The 12677-nt window shown below is 44.5% G+C and overlaps 1 protein-coding gene across 4 annotated transcripts in view; it reads right to left on the bottom strand.

The window, feature by feature from the left end:
* METAP2 (methionyl aminopeptidase 2) overlaps positions 1-7720 on the bottom strand; it is a 45017-nt gene extending 37297 nt beyond the window's left edge. Inside the window, exons 1-2 of one of the 4 annotated variants that reach the window (XM_011934090.1) lie at positions 6914-7720; positions 5094-5201 (exon numbers count right to left, since the gene is read on the bottom strand). In XM_011934090.1, coding sequence (XP_011789480.1) covers positions 5094-5201; positions 6914-7064 — 259 coding nt within the window. In that variant the 5' untranslated portion in view covers positions 7065-7720. The remainder of the gene's footprint in view (positions 1-5093; positions 5202-6913) is intronic. The other 3 variants (XM_011934105.1, XM_011934098.1, XM_011934112.1) reach the window with 3 other exon arrangements.
* Between the last annotated feature and the right edge of the window lie 4957 nt (positions 7721-12677).

The raw sequence follows: 12677 nt of genomic DNA, 5'->3' as shown, positions 1-12677 counted from the left end.
GATCACGAGGTCAGGAGATCGAGACCATCCTGGCTAACACGGTGAAACCCCGTCTCTACTAAAAATACAAAAACTAGCCGGGCGAGGTGGCGAGCGCCTGTGGTCCCAGCTACTTGGGAGGCTGAGGCAGGAGAATGGCGGGAACCCGGAAGGCGGAGCTTGCAGTGAACTGAGATCCGGCCACTGCACTCCAGTCCGGGCGACAGAGCGAGACTCCGCCTCAAAAAAAAAAAAAAAAAAAAAAGAACTTGCATCCAGAGTATACAATGAACTATTACAATTCATTAGGATGACAAATAACCCAATAAAACATGGACAAAAGACGTGAACAAACACTTTACCAAAGATAAAGGAAAAAGCAAATAAAAACATGAAAAGATGCTCAGTATCATCAGGGAAGTGCAAATTAAAACCACAATGACAAAGCACTACATACCCGTTATCAAAGACTAAAATGTTAAAACAGACACATACCAAGTCCTTACAAGGATACAAACAACCTGAAACTCTCAACCATTGCTGAGAGGAATGCAAAACAGTACAGCCACTTTGTAAACCAGACAGCTTCTTATGAGTTTAAACACATATTTACCATGATAGGCAACCCAGTCCTATTTACACAAGAGAAATGAAAACATATCTACACATAGACTCATATGCAAATGTTCATAGTAACTTCATTCACAATAGACCAAAACTGTAAACACCCCATATATTGTTCAATGTAAAAGGGTAAACATATTAGGAATACTACTCAGCAATAAAAAGGAATGTGCTATTGATATATGCACAACTCAATGACTGTCAAAAGTACTATCCTAAGTAAAACAAGCCAAACACAAAAAACTACATACCAAATAATTCCATTTACAGGATACTCTAGGAAAGGCCAAAACTAGGATCAGAAAACATATCAGTGATTGCCAAGGGTTAGGTATAGTGCAAGAGAACCGACTACAAGAGACACAACTTTTTTCTGGAGATGGAAATGTTAAATGGAAATGGTCTGTATTTTAGGTTGTGGTAGTAGTTACACAACTGCGTACTTTGTCAAAACTCACCAAACTATACACTTAAAAAGGGTGACAAAATGCTGTAATCACAGCACTTTGGGAGGCTGAGGCGGGTGGATCACTTGAGGCCAGGAGTTCGAGACCTGCCTGGCCAACATGGTGAAACCCTGTCTCTACTAAATATACAAAAATTAGCCGGGACTGGTGGCGAGCACCTGTAATCCCAGCTACTTGGGAGGCTGAGGCAGGAGAATCGCTGGAACCCAGAAGGCAGAGGTTGCAGTGAGCTGAGATTGTGCCACTGCACTGCAGCCTGGACAACAGAGTGAGACTCTATCTCAAAAAAAAAAAGAGGTGACTATTATTTTAGGGAAATTATGTTAATGAGCCGGACTCAAAATGTATCGAATGAATTACCTCCAGCACATTGTCAGATGCCCACAGGGTCAACTTTTTATACCAATACCCCAGTTTCCAATTCAGCACATCTAAAATTAAACTTAGTACCCTCTGCCTGCAAATCTCTCCCCCAATGTCTCTTTCCCAACTTCACTATTTCAGTCAACAGCACCAACATTCTGCCATCCAAGTTCAAACTCCCAGAGTCCACTAATGCCTTACTCCTGCTCCAGAATGCAAGTCTCCAAGTCTTTTGAATTCTGCTTCCACACTACGGTTCAATGGATCCATCCTCTCCATGCCTATTTATGACTACCAGTTTACATCTTCATTACCATATGCCTGGGCTATTTCTAAGAGGCCTCCAAAATGATTTCTTCCTTGCCTTTCTACGCACTTCCTTCTCTTCTAAACAACCCTGTATATTGATAAAGCCTAAATTATTATTTCATAACATTCCTTTTTTGTTAAGAGGCAGGGTCTCACTATGTTACCTAGGTTGGAGTGCAGCGGCCAGTCACAGGTGCTTTCGTAGGACATTGAAGCCCCCAGACTCAAAGATCCTCCCATCCCAGCCTCCCAAGTAGCTGGGATTATAGGCACCAGCCACTGTGCCTGGCTCATAACATTTCTTAAAAATCCTCCAAGGTGGCCGGGCACGGTGGCTCTTGCTTGTAATCCCAGCACTTTGGGAGGCCGAGGTGGGCGGATCACGAGGTCAGGAGATCGAGATCATCCTGGCTAACACAGTGAAACCCCGTCTCTACTAAAAATACAAAAAATTAGCCAGGCGTGGTGGCAGGTGCCTGTAATCCCAGCTACTCGGGAGGATGAAGCAGGAGAATGGGGTGAACCCGGGAGGCAGAGCTTGCAGTGAGCCGAGATCGCGCCACTGCACTCCAGCCTGGGCAACAGAGCAAGACTCCATCTCAAAAAAAAAAACAAACCTCCAAGGCTCCCTCAGTCAATCACCTCATATGGCAAGCTTGTATTACCACAATGCTTCAAATGCTTTCTTAACATTATCCCAACCCAAAACAGTTTCTTTTGTTTCGTTTTACTCAAGTTTTATTCCTTCCAATGAGCCTTCCTTCAGCATTCAGCCCACAATTATACCACCAAATTTCAATAAATTTTATTATAGGTACCCAAATACCCTCTCACCTCTAGGTTTTGTCTGTCTACCATATCTTTAGTTTTCTTTTTTTCTTATTTTTTGAGACAGTTTCACTCTTGTTGCCCAGGATGAAGTGCAATGGCGCAATCTCCACTGGCAGCAACCTCCACCTCTCAGGTTCAAGCGATTCTCCCGCCTCAGCCTCCCAACTAGCTGGGATTACAGGCACCCACCACCACACCCTGCTAATTTTTTGTATTTTTAGTAGAGACAGGGTTTCACCATGTTGGTAAGGCTGGTCTTGAAGCCTGACCTCAGGTGATCCACCCACCTCGGCCTCCCAAAGTGCTGGGATTACAGGCGAGAGCTAACACACTCGGTCTCGTTTTCCATTAGGAGAAAGACTTTGAAACACTACCTTTCAATTCCCTCAGAGACCTAACAACAGGTAAGTAGTATTGACTGACTCTGATTACTGAAATAACTACAAATACTCCTAAAATCCTCTTTAACACATTGAAGATTTCCAACTTGATGGGCAACTTTGTAGACATGTAACAGAACAAGATACACTTCAAGATTAGCACTGTGATTTTTTTTTGGTGGGGGGTGGAGGGTGGTTAGAAATGGGGTATCACTATGTTGCCCAGGCTTGTCTGGATTACAGGCATAAACCATCACACCCAGCTAGTATTTTTTAACTAGCCTGATAGGCCCAGGAAGCATTATGACATTGTATACATAGTGGGTCTACAGCAACCTATTATATTGCCTTGAATTTACAAAACATTTTCTTGTGAAGAGCTCAAAATAAGTTCATAATCTAAAGCATAAGCCAATGTAGAATGGAGGTTTAAGGAAGAGGAAAAGCTAGTAATTCCCTTGAATCTTGGCATTTTTCTCCACCAAATGTTCACTATAAGCTTCTTGAAGGCAGAGAACATATCACTTTAAAGGAAAACAACTACTCTACATTACCCTAACACAATAATTAAAGTACAGCCCCAACTAATGGTTAAAGACCTAACCCTAGGCTGGTGGTGCTTGAAGTGGAGCAGATGTTCTCAGCAGCAGGCAACCACAAATAAAAAGAATGGGAAAGCCCATTTTTCCTCTGCCAAAAGAGGGTGGAAAAAAGTAAGTCTTCTTACCTGTCTCTTCCTCCACTGTTTTACTGATAACATCAATTAGCAGTTGCTGTCTTAAAAAAAATTTTATTGTACCCAAACACCCACAAGGAGTTAGGGTCAAGGAATTTACAATAAAACTTAGTGCACTCCTATATGATCCTTTGAGAATGAAAAGAGGTAATTTTGGTATAGATAGTAAAAGGAACAGGCTGGACACAGTGGCTCAGGCCTGTAATCCCAGCACTTTGGGAGGCCGAGGTGGGCAGACTACTTGAGGTCAGGAGTTCGAGACCAACCTGGCCAACATGGTAAAACCCCATTTCTGCTAAAGATACAAAAAAATTAGCTGGGCATGGTGGCAGGCACCTGTAATCCCAGCTACTTGGGAGGCTGAGGCAGGTTGAGCCTGGGAGGTTGCAGTGATCCGAGATCACACCACTACACTCCAGCCTGTGTGACAGAGTGAGACTAGGTCTCAAAAAGGGAAAAAAAAAAAAAAAAAAAAAGAGACAGAGAGAGAGTAAAAGAACAAACGTGCAGTCAGGCACTAGGTTTGAAATTCTGGCTCTATTCTACACATAACTGTGTCACTTTGGGTAAATCATGTAACTACCCCTTCCCTATCTGTAAAATGAGATGGCTGGGTAAAGCCATGAGGGGCTGGGTAAAGTCAAAATAAATAGGAAAAGATAGTCCATTACTAAAAAACAAAATGAATATATAAGCACAAGTAGGTTACTTTGCTTGGTTTTGTGAGGTTAAAATGTGAATGTAAGTGAAAACAACCTAGGAAAGTACTTAGTACATAGTAATTCTTCAACAAGTATTAGTTAAATAATCCCTCAATCTTACTAATACTCACTACTTTGCCTTCTACCAAGTATATTTTTAAAACTTGAGATCTGTCCTATCTGAACAGCTAATTAACACACTGAACTTTTTCAAGACTTATTAATAAACACTTTTTCCTTTTTAATCTGTGACATTAATTGAGGCTCTAACAAGTGAAATAGAGAAAAGACTATCTGGGTAAATTTTGATGAAGGAATATCACATTTTCTAGCTTTTCTTTCTTTCCTTTTCTTTCTTTTTTTTTTTTTTTGAGACAGTCTCACTCTGTTGGCCAGGCTGGACTGTAGTGGTGCAATCTCAGCTCACTGCAACCTCCGTCTCCCGGGCTCAAGCAATTTTCCTCCCTCAGCTTCCCAAGTAGCTGGGATTACAGGTGTGCATCACCACGCCTGGCTAAATTTTTTTTTGTATTTTTAAAAGAGACAGGGTTTTCACCATGTTGGCCAGGCTGGTCTTGAACTACTGACCTCAGGTAATCCGCCCGCCTCGACCTCCCAAAGTGCTGGGATTACAGGTGCGAACCACCACGTCCAGCTACATTTTCTAGCTTTTCTAACCACAAAGATCAAATTAACCATTTACCGTCATCATCTTCATCTCTTTCTTTATCTTCCAATGCTTGTCTTTCCAACTGTCTTGCTACTTCATCCACTGAGGCTCCTGATTCTTTATCAGGTTCCTGTTCCCCTGCTGATCAAAATAAAATAGCAGAAATCGAATCTAAGACAGACACTTTCCCACTAGAACATGCTCTAATGATCTTGGAAAACTTACAATTCCTTTTCTCAGGAAACAAAAACAGAAACATTATTGTGAACATAACAGAATTCGTTTAATGACAAAAATCTTTCATACGTACACAGTACTATCCATTCATTAATTTACTCAACAAAATATCCATTACACACACTAGCAGCTAAAAGATAAACAAAAGTGTGAACTGGTCTCTATCCTCAAGTAGTTTAACTTGTAATAGTGGTCAGCTATTAGACTCAACAAATACTTAAATACCAGATAGGTAATAGCAGCCTGGTTTCATGAAGAAGGATATCACGATGGGCTGGGTAAAGTCAAAATAAATAGGCAAAGATAGTCCATTACTAAAAAAGTAAAATGCTCAAATATCTAAACACAAGACCAGGCTCCTGCTCTGGAAGTGATTACAACCTACCTATAGGAGCAATATGTTACATGTATTAACAGTAATAGTATCAGGTAGCACGAAATGAAGTGACATTCTGGCTACTGGAGAGAATTCATATTAAGAAATACAATTGTTAAAAATACATTAGGATCAGTCAGCTGAACACCTTACGAGACGAACAGCAGTGTTTGAATTTCACTCGAAATCCAGGAACAGCCACCAGAGTAATAAATTTTGCTCTGGAAGAGTTCCAGCAACGCTACAACTCTCCTTCCATTTCCATCTAATCAAAATTTCAGAAAGATGAAGATTAGCTCTCTTTGACCTCTCTCAATTCCATCTGAATCGCCTCCGACTTCTCCATTTTTCTGTTTCTCTGGGGATTTTAATTGGAAACAAGTACAAATAATTTTTCTTAAGGTGAAGGAACTTGTGCAGCAAAAACAGACTTCCGAAAACATTTAAGTTCCTAGCTCATAACATCCAACTGTAAACTCTCAGCAGTTCTCCTTGCCTTACCAGTGGATCTAGAGGTTAAGACCTGAGAAGTTCCATTCTGAGCCACAGAATATCCTATCTGCACTGCCTGCAAGTGGCATCTAAATTCAGGTCTAAAGGTCCTAAAGCTTGGCGATGCTATGGGATTAGGCAGGTGAAAATTCGTATCACCACCACAAATTCTGCAATTAATGACAAGAGCACGCGGGCATACACAGATGTACACACACCCCAAAAGTGCAGGCTGCAACAACAACCCCAACGTGAACCGGGATAGTGGGGGGAGGTGTGCTCTCCATCTTATTTGCCCACCCCACCCCCACCCCCAAAGAAAATATGTCCTAGCTTGCTCCAGCAAACCAGCAAAGACGCGGCAATACGGGTCAGCACTGGATCTTTGAGGCGGCGGCCAAATCGCGCAAAAGATGGTAGGGCTGTGCTCTGTGCACAATCTCAAGACCGTGCCACGATGTGCGTGGGAGCTGAGTTCTAGTAATACAGGGGCTCAGGCCCAGCGACCCCAGAGATACCACACGCCAACCTCAGGCACTCTTTTCTCCCCCACCAACCCTCTAGTCCCACAGGAGATGACGCCTCTTCTCAGACTGGGAATCTACAGCCCGGCTTTGCCACCCTGTCAGGCCTAAGAATCAGTCTAGTCTGGGACTCCGGAGCCCCCGTCCCGGCCCCCTCAACGGGCCTGAGCCAAACCGTTCAGCCTTTCCCGGAGGGGACTGGGAAAACATAAAACTCTCTTTACCTGCAGAAGCCCCTTTGCTCTTCTTCTTCTTTCGTCTTTTTTTCTTGGCTGCTTCCTCAGCCGTAGAGGCAGCTCCTTCTTCCCTGTCGTCTGGATCCAGGTCGCCATTCAGGTGGCTCCCGGAGGCCGCTGCCTCCTCCACACCCGCCATGTTGCCCGAGAGAGCGCGAGGGAATGAGACAGAGCGGCGAGGGCCCGCTCCTTCTCCACCCGCCTACACCAACCACGCCGGAAGCGCCTCTCGATGGTAAGGTCGCAGGGAATGCTGGGACGGCGGACGACTCAGCTGAGGGTGTCTTGCTAGCTTCTGGGCCGGGCGTGCCGGAGTCTCGGCTTGGAGCCCCTCCTGGCTGGACTCCACTGGGGCCAGACCCGACTGCTTCGTCCGGTGCCTCGGGCATTCCCGGTGCAAATCCGCTTGCGCAGGGTGAAGTTTAAAGGGGAGCTTGAGCTCTAGAGTCAGCTGGAGATGCCTGTGGAGGGGGTCAACCCGCAGGAGCAAGCGGCGTCTCTGCTGGAACGGAAATATTTTATATTTGCGTTTTTATAAATCACACAGGCAGTGGGGAAATGGGCTAAGAAATGTGTTCACTTGTACACTTTCCTATTGTCTTGACTCCACATATCTCTTAAATCTAAGATTTAATCAAATCTGCGTTGGCATTCACAATCACAGCTGTCCGCGAGGCTCTGTAGGCACTGGAGAGAATTTTGGAAGCTGGAGTTCCGTGTTAGTTTCTTGTACTACTCAACCCCGGACGGTTCGAGATGGATGGGATCCCGTCACACTCCGCTCACTGTCCAATTCAGGACAAGAATGACAGGTTCTGACACACGGGGACACGGTATCTCTCATTAATGCAAAAGATCACACCCCATTTTCTCTGTTCCCGGTCACATTTCTTTTGAATTTAGGACGTTTCACCAGAAACTAATTGAATTTTGCCCGTTTCTTTAATTCTTATGTTTTGAGCCTCATGTTCAAACCGCAGTTTGAGATTTAGTTTGTGGTGTAAGTGGACTGTGATTGGCTGCCTGCACCAACTCCTCAATTTCTCCTGAATATGGCTTTGTCCACCTAGAGAGTTTAGGTGTTTTCATTAGTTTTAAACTAGGCACCAAGCTTCATGGGCATCAAAAATGTCTTTAAGAGCCTTCTTGCCAATGGGTTTACAGTAAACCTCACACAAGCTCTGACCGCAGCTGCATAAATTTACATTCTCTGTCTTAAAGGTTCAGGCAGCACCTATCCAATAATACTAATAAAAACTACTTCTCTTATTCTTGTGCGTATCTTTATCTATCTCTCTAAATCTATCCCTATTTAGATTTTAAATTGTTTTCCCTAGTTGATTGCTAGCAATGTAAAAGTTGGTAAACCGGCCGGGCGCTGTGGCTCACGCCTGTAATCCCAGTACTTTGGGAGGCCGAGGCGGTCAGGAGTTCGAGACCAGTCTGGCCAATATGGTGAAACCCCGTCTCTGCTAAAAATACAAAAATTAGCCAGGCGTGGTAGCAGGCGCCTGTAGTCCCAGCTACTAGGGAGGCTGAGGCAGGAGAATCGCCTGAACCCCGGGGAGAGGTTGCAGTGAGCCAAGATTGTGCCACTGCACTCCAGCCTGAGCGGCAAAGAAAGACTCTGTCTCAAAAAAAAATAAAATAAAATAAAATAAAAATAAAGAATAAAAAGTTGGTAAACCAAACATAATACCACAAAAATAAAAATAGAAGTAGCTGCCATGTGTCCAAAATCCTTTAAAATGCCCAGCAAGATCCAGCCATACCTACTTTTCCAGTGTCTCCACTCTCTTACTATTATAGCTCCAGCTCTCAAAGCTCTTTCTGACCTTGGAGCATTTCAAACTCACTGTTACTTTTGTCTGGGCTGCTCTTTGCTTGGCTGACATATTCACTCATTCTCTCATCCATCCATTCGTTGAATGCCTATTATAAATCTAGATCTGGCAATATTTAGAGAGCAAAAACAGAGATGATCCTTGTCATCATAGAGCCAGTTAACAAAAACAGACATCAAGCAATGATGCTAATAAAAGCAAATTTACAACTGCTGCTATGAGAGCATATTACAAAGGGACTTGCCTAGGTAGGATGGCCCAGTAGGGTTTCCTGAGTAAGTAGCAATTAGGCTGAGATCTGAAGGATAAATAGGCAAAGGGGAGAGGAAAGGTTTAGAGAAATTTTTTTTTTTTCTTTTTTGAGACAAGAGTCTCACTCTATCAGCCAGGCTGGAGTGCAGTGGCCTGATCTCAGCTCACTGCAACCTCCACCTCCCAGGTTCAAGATTCTCCTACCTCAGCCTCCCGAATAGCTGGGATTGCAGGTGCCCACCACCACGCACAGCTAATTTTTGAAGAGACAGGTTTTCACCATGTTGGCCAGGCTGGTCTCAAACGCCTGATCTCAGGTGATCCACCTGCCTCAACCTCCCAAAGTGTTGGGATTACAGGCATGAGCCATTGCACCTGGCAGAGTATTCTTGGCAAAGGGAAGGTAAAGAAAAAATAATTGTATTTAAAGAGGAGACATGGATTATAATATTAGAATGATCATTTGTCTATAATTTTGTGACTCTGGACAGCTCACATCTCTTTGAACCTTGGTTTTCTCGTCTGTAAAACACTAGGGAGTATAACACATTTAAAGAACTAAAAAACATTTAGTATGGCTGGAATGCAAAAAGGTGGAGAAGGGAGTGAGTGTGATGAGATGAGACTAGAAAGGTAAGAGCCTTGGAGGAAGGTAAAGGGTAGAAGAGCTGACAGAGCCTTTTAGATCACACTAAGGGCTTTATACTTTGTCCTAAGAACAATATAAATCTCTTAAGTATTTTATTTTACTTTTTTATTTATTTTTGACACAGGGTCTCATTCTGTTGCTCAGGCTGGAATGCAGTGGCATGATGTCAGCTCACTGCAACCTCTACCTCCTGGGTTCAAGCAGTTATCCCACCTCAGTCTCCCAAGTAGCTGGGACTACAGGCACATGCCACCACACCCAGTTAATTTTTGTATTTTTTGGTAGAGACAGTGTTTCACCATATTGGTCAGGCTGGTCTGAAACTCCTGACCTCAGGTGATCCACGCTCCTCAGCCTCCCAAAGTGCTGGGATTACAGGGATGAGCCACTGTGTCCAGTTCCCTTAAGTATTTTAATGGTGAGGAGACAGTTAACCTGATCTGATGAGATTTGCAATTAACATGATTAGATTTTGAAAAGATCACGATGGGCCTGGCACGGCGGCTCATGCCTGTAATCCCAGCACTTTGGGAGGCTGAGGTGGGCGGATCACGAGGTTAGGAGATGGAGACGATCCTGGCTAACACGGTGAAATCCCATCTCTACTAAAAATAAAAAAAATTAGCCGGACGTGGTTGCGGGCGCCTGTAGTCCCAGCTACTCAGGAGGCTGAGGCAGGAGAATGGCGTGAACCCGGGAGGCAGAGCTTGCAGTGAGCCGAGATCATGCCACTGCGCTCCAGCCTGGGTGACAGCGAGACTCTGTCTCAAAAAAAAAAAAAGATCACCATGACTGCGGTGTACAGAGTAGAGTTGAGGGTGGCCAGAATGAAAGCAGGGAGATCAGCTCAGTGGCTTGAAAGGGAATGATGATGGGTATGACCAAAAAAATGAATAGATTTAAGAGATATGTGGGAGATAAAATGGATAAGACTTAGTGATGAATTGTATAAGGGATTTGAGAGAGAAGATATCAAGGAAGCCCCTTAGGTGTGTGCTGGTGAAACTGGATTGACTGGTAATGTAATGTCAATGACAGCGATAGAAAAACATTTCAGATTTGAAAGGGAAGATTATGAGTTAGATGTGAGACATGCTGAGTCTGAGGTGTCTTGGGGCATTAAACTGGAGCTGTGAAGAAGGTGGATAACTATAAGGAACTGGAGATCAAAAGAATAGTTGAGGCTGGGCGCCATGGCTCATGCCTGTAATCCCAGCACTTTCAGAGGCCAAGGCAGGCGGATCACGAGGTTAGGAGACCGAGACCATCCTGTCTAACATGGTGAAACCCTGTCTCTACTAAAAATACAAAAAAATTAGCTGGGCGTGGTGGCAGGCACCTGTAATCCCAGCTACTCGGAAGACTGAGACAGGAAAATTGCTCGAACCTGGGAGGCAGAGGTTGCAGTGAGCCAAGATCCTGCCACTGCACTCCAGCCTGGGTGACAGAGCAAGACTCTGTCTCAAAAAAAAAAAAAAAAAAAATGCTGCTAGTCCAAATTGAGTTATGCCATAATTTAGAATACACACTGAATTACAAAAACTGAATACAAAAATACTAAAGTCTCTCAATAATGTTATATTTATTACTTGTTGAGATGATAATTTTTATATAGGGTTAAATAAAAACATCATTAAGATTGATTGTTACCTGTTTCTTTTTACTTTTTAAAATGTGGCTACTAGAAATTTTAAAACTACATGAGTGACTATTGGACAATGTAAATTGTCAACCTAAAAAAAAAGACACTAGAGGCTAGGCATGGTTTCTGACACTTGTAATCCCAGCCCTCCAGGAAGATCACTTGAAGCCAGGAGTCAGAGACCAGCCTGGGTTACCAAGCAAGACCTCCTCTCTACAAGGAGTTAAAAAATCATCTGGGCGTGGTGGCATGTGCCTGTAGTCCCAGCTACTCAGAGGCTAAGGTGGGAGGATTGCTTGACCCCGGGGAAGTCAAGGCTGCCATGAATTATGATCACACTGTTACAGAAGGGCCAGGCTCCCAGCTAAACCCCACCCTGCAGCCTGGAACCATGGCCCTAAGTGAAAACAGCTGACCCCATTTTTCTGCCCAAATATTGCTTTTTTGGCCTGCCCCACCCCTATCCTGTGCCCATAAAAGACTTCAGCTGACAAGGCAACACAAGCGGCTGAGTGGCAAGCAAAGAAACAACTAAGTGTCAGAGAGTAGATGCAGCTAACTTTGGACGTACAGCTTCAGAGAAGGGCCTGGCCAGAGATGGGTGGGCTTCAGGGAAAGATCACCTTCCTATCCCTTTGCAGCCTCCCTTTCCGCTGAGAGCCACCCACCACTCAATAAAGTCTTCTGCATTCATTACCTTTCAACCAGTTCATGTGACCGGATTCTTCCTAGACGCCAGACAAGAACCAGGAAGCCTCTGAGAGCATAGGGACTGCCACCCTGACCCTCCACTGAGCTGGTTGGCACTTGGCCATCCCTGGACGGCAGAGCAGAAAGAGCATTGGTTGTAATATGCTTGGATGCTGCGGGGCCCACATAGAGCCTCCTCCCACCAGAAAAGAGCAACTGGCTGGTTCCAGCGTTTGTTCACTCCGGTTCCCACACTCGCTCCCTCGCACACTCCCTCCCATGAGGAGTGGCCAGCAGTGGGCTTAGTGAAACCAGTCACTCCACTTCCTGCCCACCAAGGGGGTCAAGGGAACTATCCTGTCTCATCACCAGTGCACTCCAGCCTCGATGACAGAGTGAGACCTTGTCTCAAAAAAAAAAAGAGAAAAGAAAAAACGGCCGGGTGTGGTGGCTCATGCCTGTAATCCTAGCAAGCACTTTGGGAGGCCAAGGCAGGTGGATCATTTGAGGTCAGGAGTTCGAGACTAGCCTGGCCAACATGGTGAAACCCTGTCTCTATTAAAAATACAAAAATTGGCCAGGCGCGGTGGCTCACGCCTGTAATCCCAGCACTTTGGGAGGCCGAGGGGGGTGGATCACGAGGTCAGGAGATCGAGACCATCCTGGCTAACACGG

The sequence above is a fragment of the Colobus angolensis genome, unplaced genomic scaffold (assembly GCF_000951035.1).
Source record: "Colobus angolensis palliatus isolate OR3802 unplaced genomic scaffold, Cang.pa_1.0 Scaffold10, whole genome shotgun sequence".
Taxonomy (NCBI): Eukaryota; Metazoa; Chordata; class Mammalia; order Primates; family Cercopithecidae; genus Colobus; species Colobus angolensis.
This window is presented reverse-complemented; position numbering and strand designations above follow the sequence as displayed.